Here is a 26,589-nt window from a genome sequence, read left to right on the forward strand (position 1 = left end):
TGATCCCACTGGAGAAAATAAGGATTAGGAACTATATGTGAATGCCAACCATCCAGTGCATGAATGGCTATGAAAACTTTAAAGGAAAGAGAAAGAATCACAAGGAACATATCGAATAACTATTAAAGCTGCAAAACATATTTCCTCCAAATTTTTAAAACCACTAAATCACACGTTATGTACTCGTGCAAATAAAATCTTGAATCTTAAGAAAACCGGCTCTCTCTCATGTTTCAGGTTAAATTTGAGCCTTGACTCTGTTACTACAGTGGCATATGCATATTGAGAGCTCTGAAGACAGAAATAAAAACTAGAAATACTGGCTTTTTATATCCTTTTATTCTAATAACTTTTCTTATAAGTTCTAATATAAGTGGATTAAACTCAGTTATTTCATAGCAAAATAATAACATACAGAGAGGAAAATTCTAAGTATTAAAAAACTGACCACTCAAGATAGGATCATCTGTGTTTTGGTTCATAGTTTCCAAATCTGACTGGCCATCAGAATTCCATGGGAAGGAGTATAAAAGTGAGTTTGTGTATGTGTGTTTATTTAAATATAGATTTCTAAGCTCAACCCCCATGGATTAAGATTTGGCAAATATGGAATAAGACTTGGGAATCTGTATATTGATAAAGCTCCTTGGGAGATTCCAGTGATTGGTCCTGTTGTAGAACACCTACCTTAATAAATTTCTCTGACAAAAAGAGTCTATTTCTACTTTTTAATAAGCAACAAAATAGCCTGCTGCAAAGCCTAATACCATGCTAACGTTCACATGCTTTATCTCCTTTAATCATCATAACAGCTCTATGAGACAGGAAGACAGTATTATTCCCATTTTACAGATGAGGAAACCTAGAGAAGTCTAGAAAAGTTACTTAACAAAAGTATTCAACTAATAACTAGTAAAACTAGAATTCAAAGCTATGCTTTTAAGTCTCCAAAGCCCATCTTTCCTGGAATCAGTATGATAGACTAGAAAGTACAATGGCTGGATTTGGGCCCTGATTCTGATAACTTTCAGAGAGTTATCTCTTTTAGACAGTTATTACTCAGTTTCATCTGTTTCCTTAGCTGTATATAAGGCTAATAACAATATCTATCCTAACTAGCTCAAGATTTTTATGAGAATCAAGATGTGAAAGTGCTTTCAAAGCCATGAAAAGTTACTGAAAAACAAGCCACTAATGGGGTAGGTAAAGAAGACTGATTGTAAGACTGTAAGTATTAAATAACATAGTATAGTAAGTGGGTAAATGCACAGACTCTGGTGACAGACTTCATGTGCTTGAGTCCACACTCTACTATTTCCTAGTTGGTAACCTTGGGGAAGTTACTTAACTTTCCTGTGCAATGATTTCCTCATGTGTTAAATGGAGATGATAATTGATAAAAATCGATCTCAGAATTTTATGAAGATTAAAGGAATTAATGCATGTCAGATGCTTAGAATAGTGTTTGCCAAACAGTAAGTACTCAACAAGGGTTAGATATTAGAATCCTACCCAATTTTGTAAAGGAAGCATCACATGAAGAAAACAAACAAGCCAGGTGAAGTTAAATACCACAGCCCTGTAGTCTCAGCTACTGGAGAGGGTGAGGCAGCACTGCTTGATGCTTGAGCCCAGGAGTTCTGGACTGTAGTGTACTGTGTCCATCAAGTGTCAACAGTAAGTTTGGCATAAACACAGTAACCTTCCAGGAGCAGGGGAACAGATAGTTGCCTAAGGAAGGGTGAACTGGCCCAAGTCAGAAATGGAGCAGGTCAAAACTCCTATGCTGATCAGTAGTGGGATCATGTCTGTAAGTAGCTACTGCAATCTAACCTAGACACCAGAGCAAGACCCCACATCGTTAAAGAAAAAAAGTTCAAATGCTTAGTGACGGTACAAAGGGAACCCAGAAGAGACCAGTGCAGTGGCTCATGCCTATAATCCTAGCACTTTGAGAGGCCAAGACGAAAGGATAGTTTAAAGTCAGGAATTTGAAACCTAGTCTCTACAAAAAATAGAAGAATTAGCCAGGTGTGGTGGCACACACCTGTAGTCCCAGCTATTCAGGAGGCTGAGGCAGGAGGATAGCTTGAGCCCAGGAGTTTGAGGTTGCAGTGGGCTATGATCATGCCACTGTACTCTAGCCTAGGGGACATGGCAAGACCCTGTCTAGGAAAAAAAAAAAAAAAAAAAAAGGAGGCTAGAAGGTACTGACATTTTCTTCCCTTAGAGAAATCTGTGTAAATCCCTTCAATTTTGGAAATAAACATTTGCAGTAGTTTTAATTTTCAACTAAAGCTACACGGCTTCCAAAATGCTTCATTTATGCAAATATTTAAGATCACTGAAAAGTAATATCTACTTTTTCATGTTTAAGTATCTTTTAACTTTTTATTTAAAAACATCTAATTGATTTTTAAAGTAATTTCACAATTTTGTTATAAGTTTTTAGATAATAACTTTGCTTTAAATACCCTCCTATAGGATTTTACTTCTAATCCAAAAGCTAACCAGGCAGCTTTGAAAAGGAAAAACATAACAATGAGCTGGATCAAAAGAAGACTATGTAATATGTCAAAAGGAAACAGTACTAGTCCTAAATGAGCTACTTACTAAGAATAACATAAAGGAAGTGATTAAGAGAATCATTCTCACCAAAAGAATATAATTTAATGATGCTCTAAGCAATTCTTGTACCAGATTAGTTTATAGTCAGTCTGTAGCTGCCAACACAGTCAGAAACTAAGTTAGCACTCTACTAAGAAATTCCAGCTGGGAGTTATCATAAATTTCCAATATACAACAGGAAATGTTGCCAGTGATTCAATAGGTGACACCTCTTCCCTTTTTTTTTTTCCTGAGTTGTCAACAAACTGAAAAAAAAAAAAGAACCCAGAACCTCTATTACTAGCTAAAAAATTAACATAAATTAAACATAAAAATTCCACTGCAATGTTTCAGAAAACAGCTAAGCAAGTGAATCTGAATGAACACCAAATAAGGATTGCTTCTGTTAACATTTATCTAGCACCTCCTGGAACATATTAACATATTAAAGCCCATGAGCATTTCTATAATTTTATATCTTCAACATTCTAATTACTGAATCTAAATTCTGAAGATTAATTATAAATTTCAATACATTAGGACAAGTTCCTAGAACTAAAATAACCCACAAAAATATAATGAAAAATTAATTTTAGATGAGCTGGGTAATGTGAAAATTGATTATATGAATTAGAATCGTCTACCATATCCAATTAAGTTATAGTCAAGATGGGAGGAGGAAAAGAAAAGCGACTGGAGCAAAAGCACCTGCCCAGGGATTATCTCCCAAGCCAGTGCCAAAATGACCTGCTACAACCTTAAGACCAGGTTTACCTAGTAGTTGCAGAAATGAACTGCAGTGACTCTAAGACTAGTTTTACCTACCGCTGTCACTCACTAATTAGAGAATGCCACCTCCTGAAAAATTCATGAGTGCTAATGACTTTTTTTCCAAAACAATATATAACATTTCTCTAATAAAACCCCCAGCTTTTTCTTTGTGTTTTGGACATATCAAAGACCACCCCAGTCCGTGTGTATGCCCTGAATTACAATCCTGTTGTCCCAAATAAAATGTTTTGGTTAGAGATTCATCTCTATATTTTATTTCAGTTGATAATATTCAAGTATTTTTTACTCTAACATAGTATTTTAGAGGCCAGCCATAACATCCTGCTCATAGTAAAAATTCTGAAACTAGCTCAATGAATGAATATCTATATCTCTGTCATAGCAGTATTTTTACAAGGCTCTTATCTGTGCAAGTCAGTGTTCAGAGAGGGGGTTTACCAGACATACCTCTCTGGCAATGTTACTCAAAGCTTCATCTTCTGCAGAAAATCGGTCTTTCACAGGTGTTCTTTTTCTTCCAGAACCAGGAGTCCCCATCTTGAATTCTTAATAGTCTTTTAACTCTGAAAGTGATTTCACTGTTTTCAGTCCTGAAATAAACAGAAAGAGAATAATTTAGGATATTTCCTCTTGTGTGGTTTTAATGTTTTTATACACACACACACACACACACACACATATATATATATCAATTTTTTTCCTTTTAGAGACAGGATCTCACTCCATCACCCAGGCTAGAGTGCAGTGGAGCAATCATAGCTCACTGCAGCCTTGACCTCCTGGGCTCAAGCAAGCCTCCTGCCTCAACCTCCCAAGTAGCTAGGACTAAAAAAGCATATACTGCCACACCCAGCTATTTTTTATTTTTTGTAGAAACAGGGTCTCACTATGTCATCTAGGCCTGTCGCACAGGCCTGTCTCGAACTCCTAGCCTCAAGCAATTCTCCCGCCTCAGCCTCCCAAAGTACTGGGATTATAGGCATGAGCCACCATACCCATCCTTATAAATTCATTTTTAAAAGAGAAATTATATTTCTCCTTAGAGAAATTAGTCACCAAATGCTTTTTCCCACTACCAAATTATTCCAATATATGTTGGAATAGTTAAATTTATACTAATTACTAAACCTCCTAACTTTTTTCACTATGCTACCCACAGCAACCTATGACAGTGCGTTATAATACTAGCCTCCGAAAACTGCAGTCAGCAGTAATTCTATGTAACAGTTTAAATTGCTACAGCTATTTCTGAAATCTATTTCCATCCCAGAGTGAAAGACATTTCAGAGAAGTCATTCAGCATAAAGTTTTAGAAGAACCTGTTCAAGAGGTTTTAATATTGAGCCTTAAAGTTACAAAAGTAACTTTGCTTTTTAGTGAAACTCAAACAATTCCAATTAAACCATGACCACAAAAAAAAAATATGAAGATTTCTTATTCTGCAATTAACAATAACCAACACTGTCCATGTAACTAACAGCTGAGTACCTGCTACTTCCAGGTACTACAGGAGGTGCTGAAGATACACTGATGAACAAAACTGATACAGCGGAATGATTAAGAATACATCTACAGGGGAGTCACTCCGGACCTACTCTGGCACAGGGGGCTGCGAATAAATAAAAAATAAATATATATTTTAAAAAAGAATATATCTATGAATCTATTATTAAGTAGAACTATTTTTACAGAAGAGAGAAGAGGCCAGGCAGGATGGCTTATGCCTGTAATGCTATCACTTTGGGAGGCCGAGGCAGAAGGATCACATGAGCCCCGGAGTTTAAAGTTGCAGTGAGCTATGGTATGATGATGCCACTGCACTCTAGCCACAGCAACAAAGCAAGACCCTGTCTCAATTTAAAAAAAAGGGGGGGGGGAGAGAGAAACTCATCTGCCAGAATTAAATAATAAGGAAGATTAAGACCATCTAAACTTTCTAACACATGGAATTTGAGATTAAAAATTCCCAGGAGAGGCTGGGTGAGGTGGCTCACACCTGTAATCCTAGCACTCTGGGAGGCCGAGGTGGGCAGATTGCTTGAGGTCAGGAGTTTGAAACCAGCCTGAGCAAGAGCAAGACCCCGTCTCTACTAAAAAAAGAAATTAATTGGCCAACTAATATATATAGAAAAAATTAGCCAGGCATGGTGATGCATGCCTGTAGTCCCAGTCACTTGAGAGGCTGAGGCAGTGGGATCGCTTGAGCCCAGGAGTTTGAGGTCGCTGTGAGCTAGGCTGACGCCACAGCACTCACTCTAGCCTGGGCAACAAAGTGAGACTCTGTTTCAAAAAAAAAAAAAAAAAAAATTCCCAGGAGTGAATGCATCTGAAATTGCATAACCTCCCTATCTTCTACACACATTGCTGAGTATAGTTCATTTAGCTAAATATCCAGTTAACTTAAAAAAATTTTCCTAGTTTTAACAAAATAAACTGACAAAATTTCTTTGTAGTATGAGTCACAAAGGAATTCTCAAGTAAGTCTGTCCTAACAGAACTGGCTATATGAAAACTCTAAGTGACTTTAATGTACTAGGATTTACTTAATTTAGGCAAAATAAAGCAGAACCACTTCCACCAAAAAAAAATTTTCTCCAGTGAAAATTAAGCCATTCTCATCTTATTTAACACCATTTCTCATTCCCCAGAGCTAGATTGTTACATGTGTCAACCAGAATAAAGACTGAAGATGGTTTATTACTTCACTATAGACAATATATCTGAATATGATCATTTAAAAAAAGAACTTATTTAAATGGAAACAAACAAAAATGTAAATCTGAAAGCAGAAGCTGATAAATCCCAACCACAAATCAGGACAACTCCTGAAAAGTACAGGGGAATTTTCTCAGAAGTATCTAATCACCTTCATCTTCAGCATAATTTAAAATATCATTCACTTAATTAATAGTAATGGTTGGGGGGAGGGGGGAATGGGTATTTATTGAAACCTTAAAATCTGTACCCTCATAATATGCCGAAATAAAAAAAATTTTTTAAATTTTAAAAAATAGTAATGGTACACACAACTATTAGTCACCTATTGAGGGAAAAAAACAACATGCAATTCAAAGTTCCTTTTCAGACTAGAGTGACAATTTAGCTAATATATAGTGGTATCATAGATATTTGTCCTTCAGCCAGTTTTCCACAGACACACTGAAAGACATTTCACAGAAGCAGGAGACAAAAATGTAAGCATTTTCTAATTCCAGATACATAAAAATAATTACAGAAGAAAAAATAAATTTGGTAGGAAACGTATCAGTAGTTTAACAGTGTTTTTGTTAGGAGGATAGAATTCGGGATGCATTTTTTCTTCTTTAGTCTCTAAAATTTCAATAGCATTGAGGAAGAAGAGATACTTTAAAAAATAAAACATAAAAGCATTCTGATCCAAAGCTCAAAGAATAAACTGGTCCCTAAATGGATCACACCAAATTAGGCACAATATGCTATACGACTTAGACACACTATCTGAAACCACTGTCCAGGGCACACTTTTGAATGTACTTCTTTCTCATCTTTCTCCTCTCTTCCCATAATCCATTTTCCTTCTTTCTCAACTAACACTGTCTACACCTTAGAGCACCAGGGTACTCCTGGCTGACAAATTTATGTAAAAAAATTATTCTTTCTTAAAACTACCTCAAAATTATTTTAATAAGCTCCCAGCTAGGCAGACCTGAGGAAAAGATGACAAGAAAGGGACAAAGGCACAGGATAGGCAGGAAATGGGAACAACTTCCTGTCCATCTTCCTTGTCCTTCCTATGTATTATACAGAGGGCACCTAGGTGTTTACATCACTGGCCAGGTCCTGTCACCTTTTCTGCTGCACATGAGGCAGATAAACCATTACCCATTTCAAAGAACAATCTGGTACTTTTGAAAGAACTATATTATTTGTACTCTGTAGGCAGGCATCCTTAACAATATCACAAAAATTAAAGATTTCAAGTTCCTGTGTGATCTATCTTCCAGGAACTCCATACCATTCTGTATCAGTGATGGAGGAAACCTTGAAAGAAATAAGATTCCTACCATAGCCAATGGAGAACTACTTCTCAACAAAATGACAAAAATAAGGATATAGACTCAAAGGCAACATTAAATAGCTTATATGCTTTCTGAGCCTAAAGGACTTTCAGTACATTTCTATCCCAATGAGGTTTCTTCAAGAACACTTTTCTTCAGGAGCCATGTTAATCTCTTCCAACTTTTCCTTACTGGTATCAAATAACTTAAAGAACTAAACCTTTCATCAATTGATAAGAACAAATGCCTGCATTTTTGTCAAGTCTCTTACCCAGAAAGTGTTAAGCTGATTTTCTCCAGATGGTTTTGTCATTCAGTATTTGTCTACTTAAGGGAAAGAAGGGAAGTACCTTCAGGATGTTGTGGAATATAAGCCTTCCAAAATAGATACACCACTAAAGCATTCTCTTCTCCAATGAACTTCTCACATAATACATGTCTGAAACAATAGGCATTTTGCCACATTAAAAGTGGTACTTCAATCATGACACTGCTTACTTTTGTAAGAACAGAATGTACATGTAGTATCAGCATGTCACATTCTAAATATAGCACATTTAGATAGTTCTGTGCCCAACTGGATCCTGACAGACACAGTTCCTTTATATCTAAGTATTGCATCATGGAGAACTCTAAATATTGTCATATTGTCATGGTATGTCTTTGCATCATATCTGCCATTACAGTTAATGCTAGTGTGCACAATTAAACATTTGGTAGTTATTCATAAACAAATCCAGTATCTTGAATGGCACCTGAACTAGTGACTCAAAGTGACTACAGTTGTTGTCAATGGACAAAATTTAAAGTGGGAGCCCCTGAGTTCAACTGATTGCACCACTACCTGTGCATTGTCCTTCCCATCACCTAAGCCTCCCTTTCATCGTCTATCTATTCCACCTATCTGACATGGTTAATGTGAGGCTCAAATGAGGTAAGATAAATACAAGCACTTAATATAAAGCACTCCATAAATATTTAAAGTGTCTTGCATTAACAACTGCTTTTACATACTTAGCTTATAAAATTGACAAAAGTGCAATCTTGGCCTTTCTTTACAATTTCATATTATTAACTCAACAAAAACATCCTCAAGTTATTTCCTCCAGCATGCATTGTGTGATATCATTAGTCATGCTAAGAATTTTTGCTAAAGCATGGAGCAATCTGGAAAAAATAAAATGCCTTTAACTATAATCATTCTACTGTGTAGCACATTTATATAATAAAAACAAAAATAAAAAAGGAGAAATCTTTTTGTTGTTTTAGAAATGGGATCTTACCCAGGCTGGGGCGCAGTGGCTCGATAATAGCTCACTGCAGCCTTAGACTCCTGGGCTCAAGTGATCCTCCCACCTCAGCCTCCCAAGTAGCTGGGATTATAGGTGGGAGCCACCACGCCCAGCTCTTTATAAAAGGAGAGAATTTTAAGGTACTTTGTGGTATTCAAAGTCTATTTTTGAGGCCAGGCGGGCACAGTGGCTCACACCTGTAATCCTAGCATTCTGGGAGGCCAAGGTAGGAGGATTGCTTGAGCTCATGAGTTCAGACCAGCCTGAGCAAGAGACTCCATCTCTTTACCAAAAAGAAAAAAAATCAGTGGACACTGTGGCTCACGGGCCTATAGTCCCAGCTATTCAGCAGGCTGAGGCGGAAGGATCACTTGAGCCCATGAATTGGAGGTTGCAGTGAACTACAATGACGCCATTGCACTCTGCCCAGGGCGACAGAGTGAGATTCTGTCTCAACAACAACAACAAAGGAAACTGAACAACCCTCCTCACAATACCCCCGCTTAAATAGGAAAAAAAAGTCTATTTTTGAAAATCTAGATGAATAAATATAAAAGTTTTGGGAGTGCAGCCTTACGATGGTTGCCACTCTCTGTAATAGAACACAAGTGGCTTAAAAGGACACAGAAGATAGATCATTTAACAGTATACTTAAAATCTGTGTGCATTTGTTCTATGTAAATTTTACCTCAAAAGAAAAGTCATGTTTACAAATATTAAACTATCATGTCAATGATGTACATGCTAAAATATTTAGGTGGAAGTGTACTGATATACGCTACTTACTATGAAATACAATAACAAAAACAATAAAAGATAAAATGATGGAATCCAGGCCAGGTGTGGTGGATCACACCTGTAATCCTAGCACTTTGGGAGGCTGAGGTGGGAGGATCACTTGAGCCCAAGAGTTTGAGGTTGCAGTGAGCTATTATGACCCTACAGCACTCTAGCCTGGGAAATAGAGTGAGACCTTGTCTCAAAAAAAAAAAAAAAAATGATATCCAGATGTTAAGTACATCAATATTCATAGTATAACTCTTTCACCTTTTCTGTATGTTTGAAAATATTTCCAATAAAATGTTGGGAAAAAAGTAACTGGTTGAGAAAGGTATGTGACTATGTGAACATAAGGCATAAAAATTAGGAACTGCAGTAAAAGATCTTGATCTTGGCCAAACACAGCGGCTCACGCTTACAATCTCAGAACTTTGGGAGGCAGAGGCAGGAGAATCACTTGAGGGTAGGAATTTGAGACAGGCCTGGGCAAAAGAGCGAGACCTCAAAACACAATTTTTATAAAAAGAATTTTTTTAATTTAAAAAAATCTTGATTTGAAAAAGAAAAGGAAGGCGAAGGTAATCACAGCCCTGAAGAATACCAGTAGTTATATATATGTTAGAAATAAAGATTATGGATAATCTGTCACTGGATTAGTTTAAAAAAAAAGAAAGGAAAAGAAATAAAGATTATGGGCAAGGAAGAGAATGGCCTAAATTCCTGGACCAAGAAGAGGAAAAGAGGGAAGGAGAAGGGGAGAGGGAGATGGAGGAGGAGGAGGAAGAGAGAGGGAGAGAAGGGAAGGGATTACAATTAGGTTAAAGACATGGACCCTGGCAAAGCACACAGTGGCTCAGGCCTATAATCCCAACACTTTGGGAGGCCAAGGCAGAAGAATCGCTTGAGGCCAGGAGTTCCAGACTGGCCTGGGCAACATAGTGAGAACCCATCTCTATAAAAAAAAGAAGACATCAATCTTGCAAATACCTAAATAAGACCATTACATAAAATGAATAAATCATTAGCAGAACCTACAAAAAAGATAAACAGTATATCTAGAACCTGAGGCAAAATATAAAATGAAAAAAAAGTACATGAGGCAGGACTTGGCAGAACAAGGAAAGGCAGATGCTGAACACAAACTAAATCTCAGAAGAATGCTCAAACCTATCATTGTTAACTTAAATTCATATTTTATAAAGTATAAAATGCCTATAAAGGTTAAGTGAGAATCTATATAATCACTCATCTTCTACATTCAGTTGTCCTAAGAATTACCAAAAATGTTTTTTAAAGTCTCATAATTTTAAATACATACTATTCTCATTTCTTTAACACAACTGATAATCTTTCCATTTCCTCTCTTCATAAAATGACATGTACTTCTTTCCTTACTAACCATGTTAGTCTATAAATGAACACTAATAGGCTTATATGTTTGACACAATCTTCAAAATACTATTTAGTCAACTGTGCAGAACCCAAATTAGAAAGATGGACTCTTACCAACAATTACATTCTCAATATGCCCCGAGAAGCAAACCACTTTCTAGTATCATTCAAATAGTCTTCTTTTCCTATGACTTTTCACATATCTCAGAGATGGATAGACATACAATCAGAGGATAAAAAAAAGGGAGAGAGAAAATTACATATTGCTGAGAACACAATAGACTTAAAAGTGTGAAAGAAAGTAGAAAACAGGAAAAGAAGTACCAAGATGACCAATAAAGATATAATTTATTATTTTTTATTATTTATTTTATTATTTTTATATTTATTGTTTTTATTGTTATATTATATTGTTTTATTATATTATTTTATATTATTATTTTATTATTTATTTTATTATTTTTATTATATTATTTTATTTATTTATTTATTTATTTTAGAGACAGGGTGTCTCCCTATGTTGCCCATGCTGTACTCAAGCTCCTGGGCTCAAGCGATCCTCCCATCCTAGCCCCCCCTTGAGGAGATGGGACTACAGGCACATGCCATAGTCTCATATAATTTTTGGCTCATATAATTTTTTAATTTTTTTAAATGCAATTAACATAAAGGAGGTTCTAAAATTAGAAAATTTTTTTTTTTTTTTTTTTTTTTGAGACAGAGTCTCGCTTTGTTGCCCAGGCTAGAGTGAGTGCCGTGGCGTCAGCCTAGCTCACAGCAACCTCAAACTCCTGGGCTCGAGTGATCCTTCTGCCTCAGCCTCCCGGGTAGCTGGGACTACAGGCATGCACCACCATGCCCGGCTAATTTTTTTTTTATATATATATCAGTTGGCCAATTAATTTCTTTCTATTTATAGTAGAGACGGGGTCTCGCTCAGGCTGGTTTTGAACTCCTGACCTTGAGCAATCCGCCCGCCTCGGCCTCCCAAGAGCTAGGATTACAGGCGTGATAAAATTAGAAAATTTTTATAAAATAAAATATATCATATGCTTTAAATTTTTCCCTTTCCAACAAGTATCTACTGAAAATTTGTAAGGCATCATTTGCATAGCACTGTAAAAGGAAACAATGGGAAAACAAAATTGGTAAAGAGACCAGAGAGAAGGTTCTTATACTATCTCTACATAGACTTCCTTAATGTGTTCTCTGAAGCACAAAAGTTTTTATTTTGAGCAAGTCCATTTATCTATTTTTTTCTTTTGTTGCTTCTTTTAGTGTCATATCCAAGAAACCATTACCTACCCCAAGGTCATGAAGATTTGTTTTTGTTTTCTTCTAGAGTTTTACCTCTTATATTTAGGTCTATGGTCCATTTGGGGTTAATTTTTGTATATGGTGTGAAGCAAGATTCTAACTTCCTTCTTTTGCATGTGGATATCTATTTGTCCCAGCGCCATTTGTTGAAAAGACTATTCTTTCACCTATTGAAATATCTTACCACACTTGTCAAAATTCAACTGATCATAAAAGTAAAAGTTTACTCCTAGACACTAAATTCTATTCCATTGATCTGCATGTCTTTCCTATGCCAATACCACACTATCTTGATTAACATGGCTTTGTAATGAGTTTTAAAATTGGGAAAACTGAGTCCTCTAACTTTGTTCTTCTTCAAGACTGGTTGGCTATTCTGGATCCCTTGTATTTACATAAAAATTTTAGGATGAGTTTCTAAAAGTCCTAAAGTAAAAGTCCTTTCTGCAAAAAACAAAACAAAAAAAAAGATAGCAAAAGGGCGCTGGGATTTTGATAGAGATTACATTGACTCTATAGATCAATTTGGGGATTACTGCCATCTTACTACTATAAAGACTCCAATACATGAACATAAGATATCTTTCTAATTATTTGGGTCTTCTTTAATTTTGTTCCACAATGTTTCTATTTTCAATGTGCAAGGCTTGCATTTCTTTTATTAAATTTATTCCTATGTCACAGGGGTCATTTTGAAGATCAAATGGACACAAGTTTCTATAAAGTACTACAGAAATAAATATATGTTATCACTAATACCAAAAAAAAAGACCAGAAATCATACTAGCAAAAGAGAAGGTAAAGTAAAACTCAAAACTAAATCCTCTGGCTGAATTTAGTCTTCAGTTAAGACAATGGTGGGTGGGTCAGGGATTACACATTTCAAACACAAATACAATCCAACATCAGACCTGTATACTTAGTGAGAAGACAGTTTTTTTAACTATTTCCAACTGATTAGATGAGTAGCCATATTAAGAGGTAGTGGAAATCATCTTGCTGAACTGCACAAGTACGTGATTCTTTCTCAAGTATACGGAATTATTACTAAATACTTCTTCCCACCAAAAGAAAAGAAAATTGAAACAAATATGTTACGGCATGTAACTAAACTCTGCCACTAGTAATAAAACAGAAGGGACCAGAATTAAGTCCCAAAGGAAAAAAATTTAAATTAGCCTTACATGTTAGGCTGTCCTTCTGACCAAGGATTAACTCTACTGACAATACTCAGCCTGGCAATGTGGCTCATCCCTGTAATCCCAGCACTTTGGGAGGTCAAGGCTGGAGGATAGTGTGGGGCCAGGAGTTCAAGACCAGACTGATCAACATAGCGAGATTCCATCTCTACAAAAAATAAGAAAATTAGCCTTGCATGGTGGCATGTGCCTGTAGTCCAGCTATTTGGGAGGCTAAGCCACTTGAACCCAGAGGCCGACTTGAGCCCAGGAGTTTGAGGTTGCAGTGAGCTATGATGATGTCACTGTGCTGCAGCCTGGGCAACAGAGCAAGACCCTGTCTCCAAAAAATAAATAAATAAACACACATATTAACTATATTCTAATGTGAACAAAAATAAAACTAAGAACATAATGCAACAAAAGAAAAAATTACATGAATAAACATGATAATTTCAATTTCTTTTTAATCTATAGTAAAAACAAAACACAAAACTGAAAATGGCCTAAATCCACAATAGCTTTATTATCTCAAGGCCAATCAGCATGATGTAATAAATGGTAGCATTAGAAAACTCATAAAAAGCAAAGAAAGAGACAAGTTTGATATGCTTACAGAAGGGACAAAAAAGAACAAAATGGCATGTAAACTATGATTGCAAATATGTTAAAACTTTGCACTATGAATAATGAATGACAAAGGCAGAAAAAAAATTTACCTTTTTCTTAAGTTTTAAATACTGTTGATAATCATCTTATAAAAATGATAAGGTTAAAAATGTCAAGTTAAAAGCTACAATTATGGAGCTATTTCACAGTATGGAAATATAAACTTATAAGAATAACCAACTTTGGTGGAGGAAGGGAGGGCTAAAAACCAACCTATCAGGTATAATGAACACTATTTGCATGATGAACATACTAAAAGCTGCAAAGGGTATCCATATAACAAAAACATTTGTGCCCCTTTAATATTTTGAAATTAAAAAAAAAAAAACTTTGAAACTTTATCAAGCTGATAAGGGGAAAAGTTCCATTTAGTTTGCCAAGCAACTGCAAAGTAGAATTATAAAACTTGGTCAACTCTGGGAAAATCATAATTTTCTAATATGATTTCACATTAACCATCACTATTATAGATATAATGAAACTGTAAGTACATGAAAAATACATTGCTAATTTTAAATAGAATGAGCACTATCAGATTAACCTTAAAAATGTTATAAAATAAAAAATCTATTTCAAAAATCAACAGGTCAAAATTATAACAAAAAAAGCAACAATTAACATTTTCTACAGTCCTAGAAAAAAGAAAAATTAACTTTCAAGCCTACAAGTTTTTATTATCAGAGCAAAATCCTTTGAAATTTTCAGTTTTCCCTGAAGACCTCTGTGATTCCTTCCACCCATGTAGCTCATTCGTTAGCAGGGTGGGGGGAACAGTAGTGACATGAAGTATTTTCATTGCAGAAAGGAAGATACCAACATCTTTCCACTCTTGAGTTATGTTGGTCAGGTTTGTGTAACTAAAATCTGTCTTAGATAGAAAGAGCAAAGTAATGCCCTGAAATGGTAAGCAGTATATTAATCAGGTACATAAAAGGAAGAAGTCAGCAAGATATAATGCAATATAAGTACAATGTTCGTGAGGGAATGATTACAAAAGAAAGCAGAGTTGCAGCAGAGCTGTGAGTAGCTAATCCAAGTACCATCCCCAATCTAAAGACACATGCAGTCAGTTCCACTTTAGATACATTACCTCTGCTGTTTAAGGACATAATACCAGCACTTGGTGGCTTCTCTTTACAAAAATAAAGAGAAATTTACTTCCCCACTCCCATACCTGCTCATCTACCACCCATCACCCACATCCACACACACACACACACAAGTTTTCTAATTAGGAAAATGCGTAAGAACTGAGGCTACAAACTCTGTACCTTATCTATGTTTTTAAAATGTCAGGTACCAGGTGCACAGAAAGATGTTAAGTAATGTTGAATGAATGCGAACCAGTAACATTGGCTGGGCACAGTGGTTCAGACCTATAATCCTAGTACGTTGAGAGGCCAAGTCGGAAGAATCACTTGAGGCCAGGAGTTCAAGACCAGCCTGAGCAAGAGTGAGAACCCATCTCTACCAAAAATAAAAAAATCAACCAAGCACAGTGGTGCATACTTGTAGTCCCAGCTACTTGGCAGGCTGAGGCAGGAAGATCAAGAGAGCCCAGGAGTTTGAGGTGATTGTGAGTTAGGCTGAAGCCACGGCACTGTAGCCCAGGCAACAGAGCAAGACTCTATCTCAAAAATTAAAAAAATTTTAAAAATATGCCTCATCACTAAATTTGTTTCTCTTTAACCTTTTATTGTAGAAAGCCTAAGGCCTCAAAAAGTCTAATTTTAAAATTAAATAAAACAGTTCATCTTAATTAACTTCTTAGCTTAATCTAAATTCAGTATTCAAATCTTAATTTAAACTCATACATGAACATAATTTCAAACAAAAATCATTAATGTTTCCCTCAAAATAAATAGCCGTTATTATAATAAAAAGATTTGAGTTCCAGTTAAACACAGAACATTATTACCACAGTTATCTCATTTTTTTTCCATAAATGCCATTAAATTATAAGTGGGGTGAGCAGCAGTGGTAATAAACCCACAAAAACAATGGAGACAATTGGAGGCTAGCAATTTCAATAAATATTTGAAAGGCAGAAACTGAAAAAAAAGATAACTAACATAGCAAAGCAGTGAAAGTTAAAACCTAAGTACCTCTAGAGAGTGAATCCAACAAGAAACAAGTCATCTGGCCTCTAAAGAACTGTGCAGTATCACTAAGAAACAGAAGTGAGGCCCAGGCAAAAAGCAGGATGGCTTAAAAGTCTTTATATTAAGTAGCTGGAGCTCCAGGTCCCCTCTCCATAACCAGGCTACTGCTGCAACTACAACTTCATCTCCTGTTCCCCAGGAGATCACAAGTTCCTATAGATTAAAGTGGCTCTGGGGAAGGGAAAGGTGAACAATGGGGATGGCAATAGAGTAGAGAGTCAGGGGTTAGGTGAAAATCTGTATACTGAAAAGTGGGCTTGCCCGAGCCCCCTTTAAATCTGAGGTCCCCAATCCCCAGGCTGTGGAAAGGTACCGATCTCTGGCCTGTTAGATCCCAAAAATAAGAAAGGGTCTTACATTTATTTTTCCTTAAGAAGACACCCTAAGGGCTTATTTTCAGGGGATGTGTTATTTGTTTTTTAAGTACGGTACAACAATCTACATTTATTCAAATATAGTTAAGTCGTCTTCTTCTGGAACATCATCATAACTCTCCAAACTCTGAATTCCATCCTGAATTTCTTGCTACTCTATTTCCTTTAGAACCATTGGCCCCAATCTCTCATGTGGAGCAATAGAGCTCTCATGGGGCAGATGAGAAGGGCTGCTCATCTTCTTTACAGCTCCACGATGAAATGCATGGGTTATGCAGATACTCTGCGTAGCCACGCCCATCACTAGGTCTTATTTTCGGGGTAGGGCTTCTATTGCGCAAATGCTTAGAAATCCTGCTAGGGCTTATTTTATAGGTAGGTCTTATTTTCAAGGAAACACAGCAGGGCCACCTGAGCTCCGCCTCTTCCCCACCCATCTCAACACCACCCTCCAACTCCTATCCATGGAAAAATAATCTTCATGAAGCTTAGGAATAGGCTGCACAGCAGGAGGTGAGGGGTAGGTGGCAAGCAACCCAGCCAGCAAGTGAAGCTTCATCTGTATTATTGCTGGAATGAATCACTGCCTGAGCTCTGCCTCCTCCCCACAACCCTCCCCACTCCCCCCTCACACACACACCATCCATGGAAAAATTGCCTTCCATGAAACTGGTCTCTGGTGCCAAAAAGGCTGGGGACTGCTGCTTTAAACCATCCACTCTGCTCCCATAGTACATACCCCTGTCCCAGGGAAGCTCAAAATTGACCAGCCCCACCTATTCTCAAACCAAGAAATGTGTGAAAAGCCACCAATTCAAAAAAACAACTTAGTGGTGGGGAGCAGTGCCTCATGCCAGTAATCCTAGCACTGTGGGAGGCCAAGATGGGAGGATCACTTGAGGCTGGGAGTTCAAGACCAGCCTATGCAACAAAGCAAGACCCCATGGCTACAAAAGGGGGAGGGGCATGGTAGTGCATAGTCCCAGTTACTCAGGAGGCTGAAGCAGGAGGATCACTAGAGCCCAGGAGTTCAAGGCTTCAGTGAGCCATGATCACATCATTGCACTCCAGCCTGGACAGCAGAGCAAGATCCCATCAATAAAAAATAAACAAACAAACAAAGCAAGGATAAAAAAACTTCTAAAATAACTATCACTAATATCCTCAAAGAATTAAGAAAGCATATTGTAACCATGAAGCAAGAATAGTGGGCTATAAAGAAATATTCGGAGAATAAAAACAAAATCTTGGAAATTATGACATGATGGGAGAAATTAAAAACACAATAGAACTCAGCAATTCAATAGGTATATACTCAACAGAACTGAAAACATATGTCCATGCAAAAACATATACACAGCAGCACTACTCATAATAGCCAAGTGGAAACAAGCCAAACATCCATCAACTGATGAATGGATAAACAAATGTAATATATCCATACAATGGAAAATTATCCAGTCACAAAAAGGAATAAAGTACCGACTCTTGTATTAATACAAGGAGAAACCTTGAAAACATTATGAGAAGTGAAAAAAGCAAGGCCCAAAGGCCACATATTGTACGATTTCATTTATGTGAAATGTTCACAACAGGCAAATCCATAGAGACAGAAAGTATATTAGTGCTTTCCAGAAGCTGGGGAAAGAGGAAATGGGGAGTGACTGCTGTGGGTATGAGGTTTATTTTGGAGGTAATAAAAACATTCTGGAATTAGTGGGGATGGTTGTACAACTTTGTGAATATACTAAAAACCACTAAAAGGATCACCACTTCAAAGCAGTAAATTTTACATGTGACTTTTACCTCAATAAAAAAGGTAATTTAAAGAAACTCAGAAAGGCTGGAAAATAAAGTTCAAGAAGTCTCATAGAAAACAGAGAAAAAAGATGATGAGATGGAAAACAAGAGAGAAAAAAAATAAGGTTAAAGTATCAGTCCAGAGGGACCAATATTCAAATAAGTGGAGAAAGAGAAAACAAAAAGAAATCCTTAATAAAATAACTTCCAAGAAGTAAAGAACATGAGTTACCAGACTGAAAGGGCCCAGAGTGTTAAACACAAATCCTGAGTTCACACCAAGGTAATATCATAGTGGATTATCATAGTGAATTTTAAACACTGGGAACAAAGATGATTTTACGAGCTTCTAGGGGTGGGAAATCAGGTCACACATAAAGAATTTAACCACGAGAATGGCTTCAGACTTCCAAATGTAATTCTGGAAACCAGAAGAAAATGGTGATGCCTTCAAACTTCTGAAGGAAAACTATAGACAAATTACAAGCAGTCTATACCCAATCAAACCACTCTATTCTCATACTCGATTATTAAAGACATTTCCAGACATGCAGGGTCTCAAAATTTTACCTCTTTCATATGCTTTGTCAATAAGTTACTAGAAAATATGCTTCATCAAGTAAAGAGGAAAAATCAAGAGAGAGGGAAACTTTACGGGAAATAAATCTAAAATAGAAGGATAAAGGGGATCACCCGAAAGGATGATAAATGGCCCAGAAAGAATGTCACAGATTGAAGCAATGTGATTCAAGGGATGTAATGGAGGACAGTCACCACCAAAATCCCCACAGCCTTCATGACATTTTAACATGAGATGTGCCTGGTCCAGGCACATTCTTTCATCAGAATTTAGTTTGTCTTGACGCCATATTGATAAAGTTCCTGTTGTCCCTTCCCCCATCACCTAGATGGGCTGAGAACTTATTTCACAGCACAGGAAAAGTGTTTTGCTTTTACCTATTCCTGAACTTAGAAGGAAAATCATACAAAGTAGTCTATTCCCCCAATAGTATTTCTTCTAGATTTTTACTATAGTACCTTGTAAACACTTCAGCTCTGCCAGATGCCGTGATTGTGGTAAGCCTTGTTTCTCTGGACTCAATAATAAACTTTCCCAATGACTTACCCATAAAGGACTCACGGAACACTGTCTTTGGCTAATTTTCTCCTGGGAGCCTTCATCTAATAGTAGAAATATGCACCCATCCTTTCATAATTAGGTTTATGATGGCTATTTAGTATTTCAAAACCAAATATACCGTTTAGGGATACAAACTATGGCAGAAAATGGCTTATTGTTCACCAAGCCATTTCCTTTTTCTGCCTGAACCCTGCAGCTATGCTACACTCACATCCTTCCCTGCAATTAAGTGCAGCCACCTGACTCAGTTCTGGCCAGTGGGATATGGACAAAAGTGATGTATACAACATCCTAGCCTGGTGCATCAAACTTTCCATGCAATCTACCACACTCCTTCTCTATGCCAGCCAGAGATAGAAGACTTGGTGAAAGTCTCTGAGACCCCAGGGGATGGCAGAGTCACTAGATGAAAGGAACCGGAGTCCCTCAGTGACTCTGTGGAACAGACTATCCCTCCATCACTGCTTTCCAATTCACAGCAAAGATGTGAGTGAGAAATAAACTTTAATTATGTTAAACTACTGAGACCTGGGGATTATTTGTTAAAGTAGGTTAGCCTATCCCAATTAACAGATACAAAAAGGTGGCAAAGCTTTTTAGTTTTTCAAAATTAACTAATATATTAGTTAGGAATACATATGTGGGGGGATAGGGGCAATTGCAGGGCTGGTCAAGGAATAGTCTCAAGAGAATGACTAATGTATAAAATGAGCTTGTATTCTCTCTCTAGATTTAAAATAAAAAAAAAAAAAAAAAAAAAAATGAGCTTGTGATTACCTGGGAGGAGGTGTCATTAAAGGATATCTTAAGGGGACGTCAAGGGTAACTGTAAAGTGTCATTTCTGGACCTAGTAGTGAGAACACAGATGCTTATTTTACTATTCTTCCTAAAACTGTATTTTTGTTTTATATTTCTCTATATTTCACAAACTAATTATTTTGCTTAAAATAATTTATTTTATAATTTATAAATTCATTATATTATAAATTAATATATCTAAAGAGATAAGACTCCTGAAATATATGTTGGAGCACTGGGGGGAAACAATAATAGATGAATAGAAAATTATGCAAATAAAATTAGGAACTTTTAACCCCCTGAAAAAACTGAAAGTTAAACAAGAAAGAAAATAATCATAATACACTACTTGGCTGAGCAGTAAGCAATACTTATTTAGTTAGAATAAAAACATCAACTATTGATTTTAAAATTTCAAAACTGGGAGGTAGGGCAGAGTGAAAAACATAAAAATAAAATTTCAAAATTGGAATGCTGCAGGAAGGGAAAGTGGGAGGATACAATGAAGAAATATGAAATAACAATAAAACCACCAGTAATTCCCACCATCTGAAAATACTCCTATCTTATTATAATAGCATGTATACTTCTTTAAAATAGGTTTATAAAACATGCTATCTGATAAACGGCTATAGCAGACAAACTCTTTTATTTCCTATTTTTTATTTAAAAGATTATTATTTCTATTCAATTTTTTTTTACACCTTCCCGTATATCAAGAGACAGACAGACAATCTCTTAAGGTGGCTCCCTACCCTGATACCTACTCACATCTTTGTGTAAAAGGCAAAAGATTTATATGATCTGAAGAGAAACCAGAGTATTCACACCTTTGTATAAATACCTCTCCATGAATGCAGGCGGGTCCTGTGACTTACTTCTAATATGGCAAAAGTTATATAGGATGTCACTCCCATGATTATGTTACATTATATAAGACTGTCTTGCTAAAAGACTTACTCTAGAGCAGGGGTCCTCAAACTTTTTAAACAGGGAGCCAGTTCACTGTCCCTCAGACCGCTGGAGAGTGCGCACTGTGGGCCCGGGACAAGTGAGCTGTTAAGCATGACAGGCAGCTGCGGCAAAAACACCAGGAGGGCCGGATAAACATGCTAGGCAGTCCTAGCTGTGTTTGAGGACGCCTGCTCTAGAGACTATTTGCTGGGTTGATGAAGGAGTCCTGTTGAGAAATACCACTGGGCCAGAACACCTGTAAGTTTTCTCCACGACCTGAGAGCAGCCTTTTGGAGCTAAAGGCTGCCTCTAGATGACCAAGTGACTGAGTAAGAAGCTTCAGTGCTAAAACTACAAGGAAATTAATTCTGGCAACAACCTAAGTGAACTTGGGAACGGATTTCTTCCCCCCTGAAGTCTCCAGGGGAGAACTCAGCCCAGTCAACACTTTAATCACAGCCTCAACACACTGACTGCAGATCCTGAGCAGAAGACCCAGCTCAGCCGTTACCAGACTCCTGCCCCACAGAAACTGTGAAAAAATAAAATGATGTTCTTTTAAGCTGCTAAGTTTATGTGATTAGTTACACAGCATAGAAAACTAATATACTAACTTTTAAAACTTTGGATTGGTTAGATGCAGGGGCTCACGCCTGTAATCCCAGAATTTTGGAAGGTCAAGGTAACAGGATTGCTTGAGGCCAGGAGTTCAAGACCATCCTGCCCTTAAAATACAGGGCAGTATTTTAAGACCCTGTATCTACAAAAAAAAAATTCTTTTTTAAGTAAGCTGGGCCTGGTGGCTGGTGCCTGGAGGTTTAGCTGTTTGGGAGACTCAGGCAAGAGGATTGCTTGAGCCCAGGAGCTTGAGGTTGAAGTCAGCTGATTGCAACACTGCAGTCCAGCCTGGGTGACAAAGCAGGACCCTGTCTCTAAAAAAATAAATAAATAAAATAAAATTTAAAAATAAAAAAATAAACCTTTGGATGAGTAAATTCAGCAAAATTTAACAATATAAAATCAACACACAGCCAGATGTGGTGGATCACATCTGAAATCCTAGCACTTTGGGAGGCTAAGGTAGGAGGATTGCTTGAGGCCAGGAGTTCAAAACCAGCCTGAGCAAAAAGTAAGACCCTGTCTATACAAAAAAATAGAAAAATAAGCTAGGCATGGCGACACCAACCTGCAGTCCCAGCTACTCAGGCTCCTGAGGCAGGAGGATCAGTTGGGCCCAGGAGTGTGAGGTTGCAATGAGCTATGATGATGCCATTGTACTATAGGTGGGATGAGAGAGCAAGGCCCTATCTCCAAAAAAAAATTAAAAAATAATAAAAAATCAACACACACAGCTGGGCACAGTAGCTTACTCCTATAATCCCAGCACTTTGGGAGGCCAAGGCAGAAGGATCACTTGAGGCCAGAAGTTTAAGATCCATCCTGGGCAACATAGCAAGACCCCATCTCTATAAAAAAAAAAATTAGACAGGTGGGCCACATGCAGTGGCTCACACCTGTAATCCTAGTACTCGGAGAGGCTGAGGTAGGAGGATCACTTGAGGTCAGGAGTTCAAGACTAGCCTGAGCAAGAGCGAGACCCCATCTCTACTAAAAATAGAAAAAATTGGCCAGGCATGGTGGCAAGCACCCATAGTCCCAGCTACTCAAGAGACTGAGGCAGAAGGATCTCTTAAGCCCAGGAGTTTGAGGTTTCTGCGATCTGGGCTGACACCATGGCACTCTAGCCTGGGCACAAAGTGAGATTCTATCTCAAAGAATAAAAATAAAAAAAAATAGCTAGGTGTAGTGGCATGCATCTGTAGTCCTAGCTACTCAGGAGGCTGAGGCACATGGATTCCTTGAGCCCAAGAGTTCAAAGTTGCAGTGAGCTATGATCCTGCCACCACACTCCAGCCTGGACAACATAGCAAGATGCTGTTTAAAAAAAAAATGGTTTTTTGCAACACAAAAAAGTTGCATTTCTATATAGTAACAATGAATAAGCCCAAAAGGAAATTAAGAAAACAATTCGATTCACAATAGCATCAAAAATAATACTTAGTAATAAACTTAACCAAGAAGGCAAAAGACTTGTATACTGAAAACAATAAAACATAGCTCAAAGAAATTGGGGAGACATAAATAAATGGAAAGACATCTCCTGTTTATGAATTAGATTTAATACTGTTAAAATGTCAATACTACCCAAAGCAACTTACGATTCAATGAAATCCCTTATCAAAATCCAATGATTTATTTTCCAGAAATAGAAAAACCTATATTAAAATTAAAATTCATATGGAATCTCAAGGGTGCCCAAATAGACAAAACAATCTTGAAAAAGGACAAAGTTGGAAGACTTACACTTTCTGATTTCAAAACTTTCTACAGAACTACAATAATCAAAATAGTGTATAACTGGTATAAGAACAGACATATAGACCAAAAGACTATAATATGGAGCCCAGAAACAAATCCTCACAGTTTTTGGTCAAATGAGTTTCAACAAAGGTGCCAAGACCATTCAATAGAGAATGGACAGTCTTTTCAAGAAATGCCTGGGAAAACTGGATATTCACATTCAAAAGAATGAAGTTGGACTCCTACCTTAACACCATATAAAAAGATAACTCAAAACAGATCAAAGACCTAAACATATAAGCTAAAACTATAAAACTATGGAAGAATACATGTTAGAAAACCTTAATGACATCACATTTGGCAATGATTTATTGGACATAATACCAAAAGCACAAGCAACAAAAGGAAAAATATATAAGTTGGATTTCATCAAAATTAAAAATTTTGTGCATCAAAATACACTATCAACAAAGTAAAAATGCAAGCCATGGAATAGGAAAAAATATTTGCAAATCATATATCTGATAAGGGATTGATATCTAGAATATATAAAGAACTCCTACAACTCAACAACAACAAAAATAAAACAACCCAATTAAAACACAGACAAAAGACACAAACAGACATTTCTCCAAAAAAGATACACAAATGGCCAATAAGCACAGGAAAAGATGCTCAACATCACTCATCATTAGGGAAATGCAAATCAAAACCACAAGACACTGGCTGGGCGAGATGGCTCACACCTGTAATCCTAGCACTCTGGGAGGCTGAGGCAGGTAGATCGCTAAAGGTCAGGAGTTCGAAACCAGCCTGAACAAGAGTAAGACCCGTCTCTACTAAAAACAGAAATATATATATATTAAAAAAAAAACGTTAGCCTGGCATGGTGGTGCATGTCTGTAGTTCCAGCTACTCGAGAGCCTGAGGCAGGAGGATTGCTTGAGTCCAAGAGTTTGAGGTTGCTGTGAGCTATGCTGATGCCAAGGCACTCTAGTCCGGGTAACAGAGTGAGACTCTGTCTCAAAAAAAAAAACACAAAAAAAAACCCCACAAGATACCAATTCAAACCCAGGAGGGTGGCTTTTATTTTTAAAATAATAAATTTTTAAAAAACAAAATAACAAATATTGGCGAGGATGTGGAGAAATTAGAGTACTTGTGCGCTGCTGGTGAGAATGTAAAATGGTACAGTTGTGGAAAACAGTATGGTGGTTCCTCAAAAAATTATACATATAATATGCTCCAGCAATTCCACTTCTGGGTGTATACACAAAGTAACTGAAGCTAGTACTCACACAGATACTTGTACACTTATGTTCATAGCAATGTAATTCATAGCAGCCAAAAGATGGAAACAAGCTAAATGTCCATCAACAGATGATTAAATAACATGGTACATACACACAATGGAATATTATTCAGCCTTAAAAAGGAATGAAACTCTTACACATACTACAACATGAATCAACCTTGAAGATATTATGCTAAGTGAAATAAGCCAGACACAAAAGACAAATATTATGATTCCACTTATATGAGGCACCTACCATAGTCAAACTCACAGAGATTAAAAGTAGAATAGTGGTTACCAAGGGCTATGGGCAATGAGGAGTTATTGTTTTAATGGACAAAGTTTCTATTTGGGATAATGAAAATGTTCTAGAGATAGAGGTGATGGTTACACAACAATGTGAATGTCCTTAATGCCATGATTGCACACTTAAAAATGGTTTAAATGGTAAATTTTATGCCAATTTTACAGTCATGCACTGTATAACATTTCAGTCAACAACGGACTGCACATATGTCAGTGGTCCCACAAGATTATAATAGAGCTACCCTATACAGGTGTGCCATTTTTTATCTTTCTTTTTAGGATAGGGTTCTTGCTATGTTGCCTAGGCTGGAATAAAGTGGCTATTCACAGATGTAATCATTGTGCACTACTGCCTAGAACTACTGGACTCCTAGTCTCAAGCAATCCTCCTGCCTCAGCCTCCTGAGTACCTGAGACTACAGACACACACCACTGTACCTAGCCCACTTTTTATCTTTTATATCATATTTTTACCATACTTTTTCTATGTTTGGATATATTTAGATATACAAATATTTACCATAATGTTATAATTGCCTATAAGACTGAGTACAGTAACATGCTGTATAGGTTTGTAGCCTAAAAGCAATAGGCTATACCATATAGCCTGGTGTGTAATAGGCTATATCATCTAGGTTTGTGTAAGCACACTCTATGATGTTCACACAATGAAATCACCTAATGACACATTTCTCAGAACATATCTCTGTCATTAAGCAATGCATGACTATATTTTACCACAACAAAAAAAATTAGAAAAAAAAAAGGTCAACATGGTAAATTTTATGTTATCTCTATTTTACCACAATTTTTTTAAAAAAACAAAAAAATTTTGGATGGATTGCAAAAGATGTGTTTGGCAAGACAAGGAGGACACTGTCCTCTTGTTTCCTTGACTGTCCACCTAGGTACAGCATTATTCACAATGAGGGAAAACCATCTAATCTAAAGTTGAATTTGTTTCTGTCTTTAGTCCTATAATCCTTGGGTCACTGAACTAGAATACAAAATTTTTTAAAAAGAGCAACAAGACATATTCAGTTTGTTGTTATACCTAAGCGATCTAAACCATTTAACAGGGAAATAAATATTTTAACAGCCTAATCCTCTGCATAAGGAAAACAGAAAGCCAAAAGATTTTTCCTAGCTGTTAAAATATTTCTACTTAAGAAAGTAGGAATGTAGAAAGAGTAACAAAATGCTCAGAACAAAAAGATATCTGTTATATCAAAACTAGTTAAAAATTTTATGTTCCTAATGAAGGAACACTAAGATATACCAAGTTCATACTGAAAACAATGGAAAAAGTTGAACTATGATTCTTTACAAGGTAT

The 26,589-nt window shown here is 36.8% G+C and overlaps 1 protein-coding gene across 21 annotated transcripts in view; it reads right to left on the bottom strand.

Annotated features, from left to right (window-relative positions):
* LRRFIP2 (LRR binding FLII interacting protein 2) overlaps positions 1–26,589 on the bottom strand; it is a 117,774-nt gene that overhangs the window by 85,686 nt on the left and 5,499 nt on the right. For all 21 annotated transcript variants that reach the window (XM_020285544.2, XM_020285564.2, XM_020285561.2 and 18 more), the window contains one exon: positions 3,847–3,989. In XM_020285544.2, the coding sequence (XP_020141133.1) occupies positions 3,847–3,936 (90 nt within the window). In that variant the 5' untranslated portion in view covers positions 3,937–3,989. The remainder of the gene's footprint in view (positions 1–3,846; positions 3,990–26,589) is intronic.

Source organism: Microcebus murinus, chromosome 1 (genome assembly GCF_040939455.1).
Source record: "Microcebus murinus isolate Inina chromosome 1, M.murinus_Inina_mat1.0, whole genome shotgun sequence".
NCBI classification, from domain to species: Eukaryota; Metazoa; Chordata; class Mammalia; order Primates; family Cheirogaleidae; genus Microcebus; species Microcebus murinus.